Source organism: Gekko japonicus, unplaced genomic scaffold (genome assembly GCF_001447785.1).
Source record: "Gekko japonicus isolate JY-2015 unplaced genomic scaffold, Gekko_japonicus_V1.1 scaffold178, whole genome shotgun sequence".
NCBI classification, from domain to species: domain Eukaryota; kingdom Metazoa; phylum Chordata; class Lepidosauria; order Squamata; family Gekkonidae; genus Gekko; species Gekko japonicus.
In genome coordinates this window covers 1,144,937-1,163,005 of record NW_015173679.1, presented here as the reverse complement: position 1 = coordinate 1,163,005, position 18,069 = coordinate 1,144,937, and the positions used below count along the sequence as shown (strand labels likewise).

The 18,069-nt window shown below is 44.2% G+C and overlaps 1 protein-coding gene across 1 annotated transcript in view; it reads right to left on the bottom strand.

The window, feature by feature from the left end:
- Nucleotides 1-18,069, bottom strand: part of MAP3K7CL (MAP3K7 C-terminal like) — a 54,292-nt gene that overhangs the window by 19,211 nt on the left and 17,012 nt on the right. The window contains exon 3 of the mRNA XM_015422995.1: nucleotides 14,561-14,622. Within this exon, the coding sequence (XP_015278481.1) occupies nucleotides 14,561-14,622 (62 nt within the window). The remainder of the gene's footprint in view (nucleotides 1-14,560; nucleotides 14,623-18,069) is intronic.

Sequence of the window (18,069 nt, the reverse complement as noted above, 5' to 3'; positions counted from 1 at the left end):
TATAAATCAATGGTGCGACCTCATTTGGAATACTGTGTGCAGTTCTGGTCACCACACCTTAAAAAGGATATTATATTGGAAAAGTGCAGAAAAGGGCAAATAGAATGATAAAAGGGTTGGAACACTTTCCCTATGAGGAAAGGTTAAAGCGCTTAGGGCTCTTTAGCTTGGAGAAATGACGACTGAGGGGTGACATGATTGAGGTTTATAAGATTATGCATGGGATAGAGCAGGTAGAGAAAGAGGTACTTTTCTCCCTTTCTCACAATACAAGAACTCATGGGCACTCAATGAAAATGCTGAGTGGTTGGGTTAGAACGGATAAAAGGAAGTACTTCTTCACCCAAAGAGTGATTAACACATGGAATTCACTGCCACAGGAAGTGGTGGCGGCTACAAGCATGGACGGCTTCAAAAGGGAATTAGATAAACATATGGAGCAGAGGTGCATCAGTGGCTATTAGCCACAAGGTATAGATAGGGGCTCTGGGGCAAGTTATGTTCTGTCTTCTTGGTGCTTGGGGGGGTCAACAGTGGGAGGGCTTCTAATGTCCTGGCCCCACTGGTGGACCTCCTGATGGCACCTCGTATTTTTGGCCACTGTGCAACAGAGTGTTCACTGGATGGGCCTTTGGCCTGATACAACATTGGCATTTCTTATGTTCTTTACAGCTATTTTTATTATTAATAAATAAATAATAAAAATAATAAAAATATAATTCATATAATAAACAATAAAATATAATTCATAGTACTCAAATACAATTGCATTATTCAATTAAAATTGGCTGACCCTAACATAATTAGTTAGGGTTGTGTTTCCAGGGTTGGCAGGGGGGAGTGTCCTCTATCCTTAAGTTTCATGAGTAGCCACCCTGGTTAAGGTGCATAACAAGTGCACTGAGACTCAGAGATTTGTGTATGTTCTGATATGCATATTGGTCTCTTGCATTTAGGGGTTTTTCCATTCAAATCAGTTGAGGGCTCATGCAAACCAGCCCTTTTTATGTAAAATAATGAAGGAGTGTGTGTGTATTGACATTTTTAAAAATTCTTTTTATTAATTTTATCAAGAACAGATTTCAGTAATATTACTATGAACAAATTTCAGTAACTTTGCATACAATTTATCATGTAAAGTTGTGGATATAGCTTGCATATAAAAACAATAACGAGACATAAAATCAATTTAACATCTACAGTAGGCATGCTAACAAGTGTTTCGATTTCAACTTAGTTATTTATTAGTTTTGAGGCCAAGGTAAGTAAGCAATTCTCCTATTCAGTCAGAACCAATTCGCACTTTAGCACTATCTTTCATCATCGTTTCAGTGTTATGATGACAGCTATTGGTTTAGTATAGATAAATATGTAAGGTTACAAGGTTGCAGGTCAGAGGCAGAAAGGAACTCCATAAAGGGAAGCCATTTCTGTTTGGGGTAGATTTCTGATCGAATCGACGAATGTGATCTGTTATCTTTTCCAAGATTAGGTGGTCCCACACTTTATTCAACCAGCAAGAGCGAGATGGGGTGTATTGACATTTTTGAACTCAGAAAAAATGTTGGACTGCATTATTAGTATGCACCTAAATTTTCAGGATACTTATTTAAGCACAGATAGCATCACTTCCATAGAAAAAGGAAGGCTCTTGGTTCCTGTTTTGCTTTTAATGTTGCAATTTCACTGTGAGAAAATCACATCACCATGTCTCTAGACGCTAAACAATCAGAACAAATTTAACAAGGCAAAATATAGAACATGAAGCACTCTGTTCCAAAAACTTAAAGCTGAACCAAAGTAGTATCTCTGTTACTGAGCCCAAGAACTCCCATGTAACAATAAACTAATCTTAAAAAATTACCCATGAACAATTAATCTTATGAGAAAAGTAAATGTTGCTTCTTTTGATCAGTGATAAGTAGCTTTCTCAAATCTATGTAGTTTAGGCCATTAAAAAATAAGACCATTGAGTGCCTATCTATTTAATTTATTTATTTAAAATATTTATTAGCCACCTGTCTACCTTGTGGAACTCAAGGTGGCTTACAGTATAACAATGGATACAAAACACATAAACGATGGAGGTTTAAAATCTCAATTAAGACTGCCAGTTAACAAAAACTAAATTTGTCAAATGCAGGCCTAAATAAAACTGTCTTCAGCTGCCTCCTGATGATTGAAAATGAGGGGGCAAGGCACACCTTTCTGGGGAGGCCATTTAGGAATGCCAGACCCCCACCCCGGTGGAGGCAGGGGTCCCCTAGTTTTGGGTGCTCCTCTCAGCTGCTAGTGGGAGGGAATTACACCAGAAATAAACGTGACGTGCCAATGTCACCCGGAAGTGATGTAGGCACATTGGTGACATGGGGGGGGGACACTCTGGTTTTTGGGCAAAACTCAATGGTAGAAGCTAATTCTACTCTTGGGGGTCAGCAAGAGTGAGGACTCCTCAGGAGAAGAGGAGCCCCGTGTAGCCAGTTCTGAGTCAGCGGAAGATGAGCTGCAGGCTTGTCAGAAGTCACAGCCAACAGTCGGTACAGAGCCACCGACACCCTCCAGCCCTGGTTCAACAGGTGAAACTCAGTTGATCATTCTCAGCCTTCCAGTATCACCCACACCCTTAGAGCACTGCAGATAGAGGCTACATACAGAACCACAAGAGATATGTAAAGTGTACACCTCCTGGCCCAATGCCAGTTGCAGGATTACTCCCGAGCATCTGGCTGCAAGTATGGCACTTAAGCATGTGGCTATAAAAACCAGCCAAGGAAGGCTGTTAGGCATGGAAACAAGAAGTCAAAATCCGTCTGACTATGAGACCACTCCATTGGATCGTGCCTCTACCCTGTGATTCTTTGAACCATTTCCTGACTCTGCCCTTGTCTTGCTCCTGAACCTGCTTGTGAATAACCCTCAGATTCTCAGACCTTGCTGTACGGACTGACTCTCAGACTAGACTCCTGACTTTGTGCTTAACTTTGAACCAGACCATGACTATGCTTCTTTTGTTGGTGCTCTTGTCTTACTCACTCCATGCTCTGACAGCACACCCTAAGCCATCCCGGCATGCAGCACCTACCACAGAGGTTTTGCCCACAAACCAGAGTGTCAACCCAATGTTTATTTCTGGCTTCTTCCCTCCCTGCTCCCTTGCCAGCCGGTCCAATAGAACTGATAACCTAAGGCTGTTCCATAGCCATGGGGCTGCCACCAAAAAGGCTCTCTCTTATGTGCCCTCCAGGTGAGTTAATTTGATTGGTGGGACAGTCAGGAGGGCCTCTTCCTGTAATCTTAATTCCCAGGCAGGAACACATGGGAGAAGATGGTCCTTCAGATACCCTAGTCCCAAGCCATGTAGGGCTTTAAAGGTCAAAACCAACACCTTGAATTGGGCTTGGGAGTGGATTGGTAGCCAGTTCAATTGCTGTAGAATTGGGTTGGCCCTGAGCAGCAGTCTAGCCACAGCATTCTGGACTAACTGCAGCTTCTGAGCACCCTTCAAGGGTAGCCTAAGTGGAACACATTGCAGTAGTCCAGTCTAGATGTAACTAAGGTTGAATCCACATGTGTGTTTCTTGCCGGTTTCCTGACATTTTCACTCCCGTCCCCCAACAAGCTGTCTACATTTGCATCCAGTTTCATGCTGGCAGTGCACCAGTATAAAAATCAGTGTCTGCATATGTTTCCTGCCCTCTCGTAGTGACTCCATTGTCATAGCTGCTCCGCACTAGTTTAAATGAATGCTATTCTTTGCTGCTCTAACCCCTCATCGCTATGTACCAGTCTTCAAAAAAAATTATTTGAAATTTATCTGTTTATTAAATTTATAATCACTGAATATGACTGGGCAATGCACAGTTTGGTGTAGTGGTTAAGTGTACAGACTCGAATCTGGGAGAACCGGGTTTGATTCCCCACTCCTCCACTTGCACCTGCTGATGTGACCTTGGGTCAGTCACAAGCTCTGGCACAGCTGTTCCTGAAAGAGCAGTTTGTGTCAGTTCTCTCAGCCCCACCCACCTCACAGGGTGTGGGGAGAAGAAGGGAAAGGAGTTTGTAAACTGCTCTGAGACTCCCTTGGGTAGTGAAGGGTGGGGTATAAATCCAATCTCCTCCTCCTCCTCCAGTCAGCAGCTTTTTCAAGTAAGAGCTTGCATTTGGCTCAAAAAGTTGCAATTCCTGCCCTGTAGTCATGGCGTTTCTCATTTTTAAGTTCACAGGGGTAAGAATGACAGACCCTGGGAGTAACAGAAGTGTTCTGGGAATGGAATGACAGGCTCTGGAGTGGAATGACCGCCCCTGGGGGTAGCAGGAGTGTTCTGGAACTGGAATATGAAGCCAGGGAGTGGAATGACAGCCCCCGGGGGTAGCACGTGTGTTCTGGAACTGGAATGACAGGCCCCAGAGTGGAATGACAGCCCCTGGGGGTAGCAGGAGTGTTCTGGGAGTGGAATGGCAGGCCCAATGGTGAAATGACATCCCCTTGGAGTAAAAGGAGTGTCCTGGAACTGGAATGCTGGGCCTATCATTACGGTCCCAGGACACATCTCCTACCCCCTGGGCTGTCATTCCACTCTGGAGCCGGTTATTTCAATCTCAGAATACTCCTGCTAGCCCCAGGGGCTACCATTCCACTGTGGGACCGCTCATTCCAGTCCCAGAACACTGCAGTAGCCCCCAGGGGCCATCTACTGATGAACAATAGATTGTGATTAGATAATTGGGGGGAAAGACAGTGGACAGCTCCCCTAATGCTAACTTGAAAGCAGAGGCGCAGCAGTTCTAAACCACATGGGATAACAGCGGCACCAAGCTGATTCTAAAATGCATAGGCAGATTCGGCCTAAGGCACAGATCACTGTGGCTAGATCTGACTGAACTAGGAATGGATACAGCTGATGCACCAGCCAAAGCTGGGTGAGAGCACTCCAAGCCACAGCAGCCACCAAGTTTTCTAAGGTGACTGCTGTGTCAAGCAGCACTCCCAAGCTGTGAACCTGGATTTTCAAGGGAAGTATAACACCAGTCAAGACATAATATATCTGAAGTCCCTGGTCTGCCATTCTACTAAGCCAGAAAACAGAGGTCTTGTCAGGATTAAATTTCAGCTTGATCACCCTCGTACAACCCATGACTGACATCAAGCACTGGTTCAGCACATCAGAATCAGATGGAAAAGAAAGGTAGAGCTGGGTATCATCCACATATTGGTGACACCACAGCCCATACTTCCTGATTCAGACGCTTTTGTCCAACATGCAGACACCAGCTACATATCCACCATCATCCATCTCTACCCTAGACCCTTGTCGGCTTTCTTCCTTCGCCACAGTGAGAGAGAGATGAAACAGAACCTGGAACACCTTTCTGCATTCCACACTGGTCCCACCAACGAAAGAGGGTTTTGCTTTAATCATGTGGTGGGAGGAATACCATACCATACGTCTCTTGTAGTCTTGTAAAAATGAATCCAACAACTATTTTCATTTATACATACAGTGTTATCAGTGTGTATAGCACTTCAAAGCTTAATAAGGGGGGGGGAACCCAACAGGCAGGTCCCTATAGTCTTGTGTAGTACATAGCAAATGTAGATATAAAGAACAGAGCCTGACCAAAAAAAAGTAGCAAAGAGGGTCAAGAGATTTTTTTTAAATAGGTAGAAGACCCTGAAAATGTGAGGCTTTGCTACACTGAAGGCTTCAGGAAGAACTGTGTTTGGATGCGTACATCCAGATTGTATTCCACAAAGGGAGCAGCAGTACAGCAAAAGAGCTAATGGGCCTCATAATGACAGTGACTAGCAGGGAGAGCAAGGAGGAGAATCAAGAGGGGGAAGGATTGTGCTTGATGTTATATTTAATTAGAGACTTTGTATCTAATTTCCACTTTAGCTTAATACCTTACTATTTTCTCTTGAAAATTTGAAATGAAACCGAATGCATACTTCTGATCTGTTTTCAGTACTTATCTTGCCTTCTAGTATGTTCAGGCTTTCATGAATGTTACTATTGTTATCCACTCAGAAAATCCTCTTTCCAAAACTGGAAAACTTTTTATTCCCAGCTTTGGCAGCCCTTGTCTATTCCCCCCACCCTCTCCTATAAAGAGAAAGGCAGCCCATCTGTCTAGCAAATCTGTCATTTCCTTCTTCCATGCCTCTCATTCCCCTAATGTCATTTTTAGTCAACCACTTGCAGACACTGCTTACTGCAGTACAATAGTTCAAGTGGTCTCCTCGCAGTCCAGTTTAGCTTGCCCCTTTCGTGATCAGATCTTGGAAGCAATTTGGTTATTCCTTTTGTCTTGAATAATGTTTTCAACTACTTTCATATGACATTTCCTTTTCCCCAATACCCCTTTTCAGATATTACTGTCAAGCACACCAGGGGCTCAACAACTGCACGTATCAAGAGTGGATGGTGCCCAAGATGCTCCTGATATGCATGGTCACCATGTTGTCAGAACAGGAATGGCAACCATATTTTGGTATGCGAGTACAGGTTTAGTAGAACCCTAGCAAATCCATAGGTTGGTTTGAATATGCTGAACCTGTACTTGCATATAAAATATGCATGTCACCCCTGTTCAGGCAACAAGGTGACCACACATGTTGGGAGGATCTACACATGGTTGCAGAGCTCCCAGCATGCATGAATATAATGCATGGACTTGTCTGTTACCTTCTGCTGCCATCTTATGCCAGCAAATGAAGACTTTTAATTTAGTTTTTTCCCCCCTCAGTGATCCCTACTTCCTACCCAATGTTTTAATTGTTGTTTTTATTACTTTGCCTGTATTTTAGCTCTCTTAATTTTTTTTAATGATGCATTTTTGTTGGTTTTGTTGGTCTTTGAGATGCGATATGCTTTAGCTTGTTAGCTGTCTTGGCAGCTCTTATGAGTGCAGAAAGGCAGCGTATACATTTGGTAAAATAACATAAAAATAAAGGCTGAAATGTACTAGTGTTGGGTGTAACTGGGCTTTCTTGGTTCTGGCACCAAAACTTTGGAACTTGTTCCCCAGGGAGATTCTTCTTTCTCCCACTATCGGTGTCTTTTACTAGCAGGTGAAGACTTTTTTATATTGTTTTGCATACCCCCAATAATGGTTACTGGTCCTTTCCCCTGGTTCTGGTATTATTTGTTTATGTGTTCTTATTGATTTATTTTAAATGTTGTTTTTAATTAATTTTAAATAGTTTTAATTGACTAATCTTTAAATGATGTTCTTAACTGTTCAAATGTTTTAACCTTTTTATGTGAGCCTCCATGGAAACCCTGATTGGATGGGACGGCAGCATAAAAATATTTTAAATAAAATAAAATAAACATATAAGAAATATAATAAATAGTATAAATAAATAAAATATATGTGAAGCAAACAAACAAACAAAGCTCTGTGGCATTGTAAACAGTAACAGATTTACCATAAGCATTGGAATGGCATCCATTTCCACAAATGCACAGAGTAGATTTTCCACCACTATGTAGTTGCTTGCTGCTATAATTGCAGTTCTATATGGCATTCTGTTTTGGGCAGTAATGTTCTAACACCATTTAGCTGGTGGATCTTGAAGTTCATTTGCTGCTTTGATCCAGCTTCTGTGAATGACTTGTCAGTCACACAGGGGCCTGACTGGCAAAAATCTTTGGAGACAAGCAAGCTAAGAAATAGTAAGCCCAGAGGCAAGATGGCTTAAGGAAAAGAGTGAAGTAGGCAACAGTCTGAAAAAGAGGAACCTAAAGGAACAGTAGGGAAATCTGAGAAAACTGTCGGAGCAGACCAAAGTGAAGCAAAAGGAACTAACCAAAGAAGGGCTCTGAACAAAACTTACAGTACTTAAGATGAATGCTGTATACTGTGGAAGAGAGAAATGAAGGCAACTAAAAAAAGACAAGTGGTCTGAAAAGAGTAAGAAAAAACAGAATGGGGCAAAGCATATACAGGAGCTAGAGACAGGAGGGACTGCAGTGTGGTAGGAAGGAAGTGGACAGGCAAGGAAAGCTACCAGGAGGACACAGGGTTTTCTACCTAGGGTTGCCAGTCCCCAGCTGGGGACGGGGAATTCCCTGGTTTTGAAGGCTCCTGCCTACTGCCAGCCAGCTGGCTAGTGGGAGAAAATCCCCCCCCCCAAAAAAACAATGTGGAGCTATGTGTCACCTGGAAATGATGGAGGGGCATGGGGTGACATTGGGGTGCAACACCCTGGTTTTTGGGCAAAACTCTATGGTTTGAGGGTGATTTTACCATAGAGTTTTGCACAAAATTCAGAATGTCACCCCCAATGTGCTACATTGCCTGGAAGTGACATTGGCACATCAGGGGCAATGTTTCCAGCTCCCAGAGCATCCCCCAATCCCCCCCCTGCCAATGTCTCAGAGGGACCTGGTAACCCTAGGGCTACAGCTAAATATGATTAATTGTGGCTTCTACTGTAATTGCAGCATTGCCCTCAGGAGAGGGGAATGAAGGCCCAAAACCATATTCTTTTTGAACTAAATAGACAAAGCTGTCCAGTTTTCAGGGAAGCAGGGGAAAGTTGAGGTCTTTCCCTGTAAATAATAAAATGTGGACAGTACATTCTTTCCCCCCTAACTGTATGATCTCAATCTGAATCTGGATTCTTATCCTAGCAAAACACTTGAGAAGTTGCTTCAACCCATCCATATTCAGCAACATTTTTGTCTTCAGCAAAACTTTTGTTTATGTGCATGTATGAGTCAGTTCAACAATTTGAAAAAGGCTGATGAAAAGAAGTTTCTGAACAGTGATTTGAATAGATTGGCATGGGGTGGGGTTTTTTTTAACATTATACTTTTAAAAGTTACAGTCTTTTCTATGCTTAAATGGAACATATAGCTAACGTACTCATGGTTTTCTGCAGTTAGCATACAGAACTACAGCCAAGTTAGGCAAAATCTTGGCAACAGTGCCATTCTCTCTTTCCAGGAAAAGGTTCCTAAGCACTTTCCTTATCATTTTCTTCCTCTGGAGCCAGCCAGTTTCAGGTTAAACAAGGGTTAAACACTCCATAACCCAGCAACTTGCTCCCAATTCCAAATGAGCCACATGGGGACCCAAGAGCTCTGTGGTAAAAACATCAAGAAAACCGACTGTGGCCAAGACAGCCTTCTCTGTGCCTTTGGAATGGCCTTCCCACAGAGTACTCCCTGGAACAGCTTCTCTCACTGTTTTGGTGCCAGGCAAAGCCTGTCCCCCCCCCCTTTAGTGATGCTTTTGTATTATTGGTATACTGCTGTATGCGACATTCAAAAAGCCACCTTGAGAACTTTCTTTAAATGGAAAGGAGGAGCTTAAATATCTTAAATAAACAAACAAAACTTAGTAGTAATAAAGGCAGACATATTACAGAAACCCTGGTTGCAAGTTACAGTACCCTGTCTGTACATGTGTACATCTGGTGGTAATGAAGAGTCAACATGCATTCACTTTATGAATGAAACATGGGACCAGTAACTGGATAAAGGCGGGGTTTGTATCAAACATTCAACTGTACATGTGCTGACTCAATGCACATACAAAGAAAGTTTACACGGTACATGGACTGTATGTGCATTCACTGTAACTTATGAACAGGGTTATAGAGTTCCATGTTTCTTGCCCCGAGAACTCTCTTTTCTTAGGCAAAGCAGCTTCTAATGGAAAGGAAACTGTGTAAGGGGGTTAACTCTCCCCCCCCCAAGTGGGACATTTTTTAATTCCCCTTTTCTCTTCGTAACCATTAGTGTTTCCTTTGGGAAATAAATTGGGTTGATAGAGATATATGGGGGAAAGTGCTGGAGCTGGAAAGGAAATAATGATCTGGATACAAGGATGACTATATCTTGAGAGGAGAGTGGAAAGGGTGCAACAAAACTAGCACACCCGGATGCCTATTATGCACAGGTGTTTCCCTGTCCATCAGATTTTCTGTATTGATTTTCCTCCCTTCAGCACTTTGTTCATTTTCTGGTCACTGTTTCCCTTGAGTTTTCTGAGAGTGCTTTTGTGCCATTTGCCCCCTTGTTACACTTCTAAGCCAAAGGTAATTCAAAAGCGTACAGATCCCCTCAGATTTCCCCCCACTCTTTTGCAGCCCCTCAAAGGTCACTCCCTGCCCACATCGAGGTCATTCTGCCCACTTTGCACCTTCCACTATTCTCCCCCCTTCATCAGTGTACAAGCTCCATTTTTGTACCATTAAAAAAAAAATTGACAAGCGGTATGAATCTAGCAATATGAGAGTACTGTTAGTCTCGGATTGCTGAATAAAAAGAAATTAAAATGATGGAGGAAGTTTAAAAGGAGCTGCACAAGGTTGCGTTCCCTGCTGGTACTGACTTGAAAGGGGGATTGGAGAGGAGGCAAATGGTAGCATCCCCAGTGCAAAAAAAAAAAAGGATTTCAGTGTTGCATGCAAACAAAATAAAGGTGCGGGGGTCATCAGTACAGAATGAAATTGACATGAGATGTAAAGAGAGAGAGAGAGACTGGGATGGGACACCTAAAGCTCTGAAAAACATTTTTCCCTTTAATGCTGTAGTGAACAAAGTTAGGGGGAGAACCATTTTGGCAGACAGGAAGGCCTGGTGTGATCTGGTCCATGGGGTTGCGAAGAGTCGGACTCGACTGTGCGACTGAACAACAACAAAAAGAAGCCTAACATGAAAATGGTGGGTATTCTGCAAATTGCTGAATTTAAGAATCATTTGGAATCGATCCATTTGGAGGAAGACTGCAATTCGCACAGGACAGGCTTTAAAGAACTGCCAAGTGTGCAGGATCAAATTAGAGAGTCGCAAGTGGAGACCTGCAACAAAATGTTGCATAATGTGCTGTGGCTTGGGGAGACCAAGGTGGGGTATAAGCAAGTTCTTAAAGTAGTGTGAAGATGTCCTTCTTTCTGAAGGCATCTAAGAAATTAGTCTCTATTGCCAAACTTGTTGCAGTGAGTTCCATAAGTTCTCTAGGGGAGGGTCTCATGGCAGAGTGAGGATTCAGACCTGGGTCTCCTAGACCCTAATTTCATTCTCTAACTACTGGTGGTAGACAGTGCAGTCAAGTCACATTCAACATGGCCAGTGTTCTCTCTAAGCTGAGTTAGTGTGAGCTAGCTCACAATTTTTTAGCCTCTGGCTCACACATTTTTGGTCTTCGCTCAGGAAGTATGGCTCCAGAGCAAACCAATTTATGCAGTAGCCAAATCGCTCACTCACAACTTTAATGCCAGTAGGTCACAAAGTAGAATTTTTGCTCACAAGACTCCACAGCTTAGAGGGAGCATTTGGCAACCCTGTGGGTTTCCAAGTCAAGAGACTAACAGAGCTGGTTTGACACTACCCTCCTACACAACCCTGAACTTCCTCGGTGGTCTCTCATCATGGTAGGCTGACCCTGTTTAGCTTCTGTGATCCAGCAGACTTATTCTTACATTTACATAAAGAGGCAGAGCTATCGACAGTACTTATCTATATTATGTAGAATAAATGATGGGTCAGTTTTATAATTTCTTAACTTGGGAGCAATCAACAGTTGTTAACCATGTCTATGTCTGCCTACCCAAATGCTACCAATATACAGCCAAGCTAGGGTTGTTGACTTCACACCTTACTTATGCGATTCCCTTGAGTGGCCACTGTGTGAAGCAGGTCCTACCCATGAGTTTATTTATGTTGAAGACTAGACAGCTGCTAGACTTTATGGCCTGATCCAGAGGAGCTTTTCATGCTTCTTCCCCTCCCTTTCTCCATAGAAAAGGTATTCCAGTTAATATTCCGGGGAGGAGCCTTTTACCCTCACTGGTTGGGGGGTAAGAGGAGGAGGAAGATTCCCAATACATGCCCCAAGCAGTAGCCTCCTCCTATTGCCGTGGCAATGCAGCCTTGTTCCCCCCCACACACCTGGATGTCCTTGCAGGCCTCATCCACCTGCCTGTGCTCCACCAGTGCTGGTGCTTGCTGGCAGAGAAGAACGGCTGGCTGCGGTGGTAGCCCAGGAACAGGAGACCCCCTCCTCTCCCCCTCCACCTGACAGACTCTGCCTCTGCCTCAGTGTGTGACACAGTGGCCGGGACCTGGACTCAATTAAACTGGCAGTGACCATTTTAAACTGGCAGCGAACTTAACCATGCCATGAAGGCGAGAAGGGAAAGGAAATGAAACAAAAAAGGTTCTGGCACTTCAGGCGCCAAGTCTGCTTGAGCGCTGATGGAAAGGGGCCAAGGGGACCGAAGGGGAAGGCCTCTCCTGCTGCTCATTCCCTCTGCCTGGGTAAGTGCATTCTGTGTACATGTGCAGAAGAAGCTGTTTTCCTTTCTGGGAGATGTAAGTATCTCCCATATAATTTTTAAAGCATGTAAAGCTCCAAGTGTGCAGAAACATCCATGTGCCCCATATCTGTGGAAATAAGTATCCACACATAGGGGGTATGTTGAGAATTAGATATATAGACAAGTGTGGTCCGCAAAAAACTTGCAGAAGCAACTATTCCATTTCCCCACCTCTGTTTCTCCCCCTCTCCCCCAACTTCTCTCACATTCTTTCTCCTTCCTGCCACACCTTTTCTTTCTCTCTCATCCATGCCGGTCACTTCCTTTCTGCCCCCAACCCATCACTCTTTCTGCCCCTGTCACTCTCCCAACCTCCCACTTACTCCCCCCCCCAGCAGCAGTGACAACAGCCACTCTTCATGAATCACAGCAGATTGGCCAAGTACAGAGATCAGTTCCTTTTAGGGTTGCCAGCTCCATTTTGGGAAATTCCTGGAGATTTGGGAGTGGAGCCTTGGGAGGATGAGGTTTGAGCTTGGAAGTAACCTCAGCAGGGTATAATACCATAAACTCCACCCTTCAAAGCGGCCATTTTCTCCAGGGGAACTGATCTCTGTCATCTGGAGAACAGTTTTAATTTTGGTTGATCTCCAGCCCTCACCTGGAGATTGGCAACATTAGCTCTCCTGGAGTAAAGTACTGCTTTGGAAGGTGGAGTGTATGGCATTATATCTGTCTGAAGTCCCTCCCCGCCTCAATCCCCACCATCCCCAGACTTCACCCCTCAAATATCCAGAATTTCCCAGCCTGGAGTTGGTATCCATATATCCTTCCCACCCAACAGCCAACCTATTTTTATCTGCCCCTCTGTCTTCAGCTTTCCATCTCCTTTCCCCCTGCAGCTTCTACTAAGGAAAACTATGGTCTTTCTCCACATTGGGGACTCAGTTTACATTATTCTCTCCTCCTTTATAGCCACACACAACAACCCTATGAGATAGGTTAAGCTGAAAGTATGCGACTGGTTCAAAATCACACAGTGGCTGCCACAGCAAGATGGGGATCTAAACCTGGGTCTTGCAAACCCTACTCTGAAGCTCTGATCATTATACTACACTGACTTTCATAGGGTGGCTGCTGTTGAACAGTAGCAAGTAGCCAGGCCTAGCTGAATTATGCAAGTCAGGTGGTATCAAGTCACTCAGAGGGTGCTGCTAGGCCTAGGTTTGCCAGCCTACAGGTGGGACCTGGAGATCTCCCAGAAATACAACTGAACTCCAGAGAACTGAAATCTGTCCCCCTGGAGAAAATGGGTGTACTTTGTGGCATTATATCCAGCTGAGGCCTCTCCCCTCCCCAAACTCTGACTTCACCACAGACTCTCCAGGAATTTCCCAACCTGGAGCGGGCAATCCTAGTCCCAGGCCTGGCTCCAAACTCCCTGTTACTTAGCCATTCATACTGCAGGAGGAATCCTCCCCAATCCCAGATCCAGTCCTGCTTTTGCTTCCTCCCCCATCACTCTCTCTCTGTTTGGCTTTCAGCCAATCTATCTCCCATTGTTATGTGGTGGGGCCTGGGTAGATCCCTGTGGCAGCCATTTCAAAAGGGATGGGGGGATTCATCAGGCATTTTCATTATAATGTAATTGTTGTTACATGTTTTTGTGTGTGTACTTTAGGTAAAGTAAAGGTTTCCCTTGCTCAAAAGCCAGTCGGATCCTACTTTAGGGGGCGATGCTCATCTCCGTTTCCAAGCCGAAGAGCCAGCGCCGTCCAAAGACATTTCCGTAGTCATGTGGCCAGAATGGCTAAACGCTGAGGTGCACGGAATGCTGTTACCTTCCCACTGAAGCCGTACCTATTTATCTACTTGCAATTTCTTGCTTTCAAACTGCTAGGTTGGCAGGAGCTGGGGCCAGAGATGGGAACTCACGCGGCACTAGGTTCTTTAACTGCCGACCTCCAGACCTTCCAGTTTGCAGCTCAGCGTCTGAACCTCTGAGCCACCACGGTCATGTTTAGCTCATGTTTAGCTTGAACTTTAGCTCATGTTTAATTATTTTAATGATGTGTTTTTGTTTAGTATTAATGGTTTTTAAGACATGGTTTTTATTATATCAGGGCCTTAGTGGCCCTGATGAGGGCAGAAAGGCAGGGATATACATTTTGTCAGTAAATAAACAATAATATTACACCTTATATTAACTGCTACTTAGATGCTTGTAACTACAACAGCTCAAATATATTGTTGATTGATATCTGTGCATTAAAAATATATATTTACCTGGAGCTGCTGTTCTAGATCTGGAAAAGCCAAAGGGAAGGGATTCTCAGATGGGGTTTCATCTGAAAAGAAAACAGTTTTAAAGTTTACTATAAAGGCAACTCCATGTCATCAGCTAATCTAAAGCATCTAACAAAGGTATATGTAATAAATGTATATAACAAATATCAATTTGTGTCATCATATAAGTTCAGCTATTTGCATTCATAAGCTACCATAAAAATGCAACTCCACCTCAGAAGTTACCTGTGAATCGGACTTTCCAGGCAAACACCCTACTACAAAGGGTGTACTACATTTGTACAGGAATAAATCCCTATAATCAGGCATTTGTCCAGATAGCTTGATTCAGAAACAGGGTTGTAAACAGGCCTGGGAAAAATGCTTGAACCTCTAATATAGGCTTAATGTGCAGAAATGGGCAGCTGAAGCTCTTCATGGCCACAGAAGTAAATTACATCACCTGTCAATAACATCCCATTGTGCCTCTGTTAAGGGGACAGGGCATTTTTCTCCAGGCTTGTTAGCAATCCTAGTTCCCAGCACAGAACTGCAGGTATTTGTCTGATCCAAAGTCCTTGTGATGGCCATGTGGTATTTGTAATGTGTAAATCTGTCCTATATAAAGATGTCCAGGGGGTGTGATCCTTAATATGCAATGCATACCAGAATGCAAGAACTAGTGAAGAAAGACTTATTGGCTTGTACCCACTCAACTAAGTGCTGAGCTTTCTTCATGAGGAAGTGACAGATATGAAAACCAACTCTGCAGTTTCTGAGCCATTTTGCCTACTTTTGCTAGGCCTTTCTATTGACCAAAGCATAACCATTTTAGAATCTTTTAGGTCTCTCTGTCTTTCTAAAAAGCATAAACCCTGCTTGTCTCTTTCAGAAGCAAGTGCATCTTCTTGCATCAGCTAGAGATAGACATGACCTATTACCCTTAAAGGTCACTTGTTTGTTACAGAGAATGAAGACACCCCCCCCCCCCAAGGCACACCCTGTGAGAACATACTGAAGTCCAGTTAAGACCCACTCTGTCCTATCCATCAGAAGCACCTGCAAATGTACAGAACGTGAAGCTGTGCATGTTCATGGTGACATATTGTGGCACTGTAGGGCCACTGTTCTGAACATGGTCAACTTCTTGAGAGCCAGTTTGGTGTGGTGGTTAAGTGTGCGGACTCTAATCTGGGAGAACCAGGTTTGATTCCCCACTCCTCCACTTGCAGCTGCTGGATGACCTTGGGCAAGCCATAGTTCTATCAGAGCTGTTCTCTCAAGGACAGTTCTAGAAAGAGCTCTCTCAGCCCCACCTACCTCACAGGGTGCCTGTTGTGGGTAGGGGAAGGGAAAGGAGTTTGTAAGCCGCTCTGAGACTCCCTTGGGTAGTGAAGGGCAGGGTATCAATCCAATCTCTTCTTCTCTTCTTCTTCTTCTATCCTGAGGAGATTCTGCTGGCCAGACCATCTGACCCCAGGCTACAGTGTGCGCTGTCTGGCATCTCTTGGTGGGGGTGGGGTGGGGGTTGGAGTCTGTTGCTTTGTCCTCTTACCTTTGGGAAGCTAAGTGGTTTTGCTAATTACTTGCTATCTGTCTGTTGCTGAATAAACCATATTTTAATAAAGAACTTGTCTCAGTGAATCTCTGTATGACCAAGCTTAGTGGGAACTCTCCCAACAGTGCATGGTTTTGCCCCCTCTGAAAGGGTCTGATCCCCCTCTCCTTGACAGAGGCAGCTATGCAGTTTGATCTCTGAGGATGTCTTCTACTCAAGAGTTCAGCAGCTCAATTTTGGTGCTGTGTTAACTTATTGAACTACTTGCCGCAGGCCACCCCGTGAGGTAGGAGAGCATCAAGAAACATTAAGACTAGTTTTATTCCTAACAGAACAGCATCTTCCACTGTAGGAAGGCTCTACACTTTGCTCAGCAGAGCAGAAAGACTCAACCCAATATTTAGAAAGAAGAGAAGGCAGGTTCTTCACCTGCAGCTTGAGCCCCCCCCCCAACTCCTCAACTCCTCCCAGTGGTGCTGTCAAATGCAGTCAGCCATCAGTCTCACAGAGCCGTCTGCTTTCTCGATTTTATCCATTCCGTGTGTGATGGCATAGCCCACAGCCTCATCGAACCACGCAAGCCCCCTCGCCACGACAAGGCAGTGATCCATGAGGGGGAAGCTGGACATTAGCAACCCTAATATTTTACCCCCTCATGGATCACTGCCTTGTCGTGGCGAGGGGGCTTGCGCAGTTCAATGAAGCTGTGGGCTATGCCGTGAAGGGCCACCCAAGACGGACAGGCCACAACAGAGAACTCAGACCAAGTGTGATCCCCTGGAGAAGGTAATGGCAACCCACTCCAGTATCTTTGCCAAGAAAACCCCATGGACAGTATCAAAAGGCTAAAAGATATGATGCCGGGATCCACCTGGAGAAGGAAATGGCAACCCACTCCAGTATTTTTGCCAAGAAAACCCCATGGACAGTATCAAAAGGCTAAAAGATATGACGCCGGAAGATGAGCCCCTCAGGTCGGAAGGTGTCCAATATGCTACTGAGGAAGAGCAGAGGACAAGTACAAGTAACCCCAGAAAGAGTGAAGCGGCTGGGCCAAAGCCGAAAGGACGCTCAGTTGTGGATGTGTCTGATGGTGAAAGGAAAGTCCGATGCTGCAAAGAATAATACTGCATAGGAACCTGGAATGTAAGATCTATTAATCAAGGTAAGCTTGACGTGGTCAAAAATGAGATGGCAAGACTGAACATCGATATCTTTGGAATCAGTGAACTTAAGTGGACAGGAATGGGCGAATTTAACTCAGAAGACCATTATATCTACTACTGTGGCCAGGAATCTCGTAGAAAAAATGGTGTGGCCTTTATAGTCAACAAGAGAGTGCAAAAGGCAGTACTGGGATACAATCTCAAAAATGACAGAATGATTTCTGTCCGATTCCAAGGCAAACCATTCAACATCACAGTAATTCAAGTGTATGCCCCAACCACTGATGCAGAAGAGGCTGAAGTGGACCGGTTCTATGAAGACCTACAACACCTCCTAGAACTAACACCAAAAAATGATGTCCTCATCATCATAGGGGACTGGAATGCTAAAGTAGGAAGTCAAAAGGTAACTGGAATAACAGACAAGTTTGGCCTTGGAAAGCAAAATGAAGCAGGGCAAAGGTTAACAGAGTTTTGTCAAGAGAACACACTGGTCATAGCGAACACCCTTTTCCAACAACCTAAGAGGCGACTCTACACATGGACATCACCAGATGGGCAACACCGAAATCAGATTGACTATATAATTTGCAGTCAAAGATGGAGAAGCTCTATCCAGTCAGTAAAAACAAGACCTGGAGCTGACTGTGGTTCAGATCATGAGCTACTCATTGCAAAATTCAGACTTAAACTGAAGAAAATTGGGAAAACCACGAGGCCATTCAGGTTTGACCTAGATCGCATCCCTGATGAATATACAGTAGAGGTGAAGAATAGATTCAAGG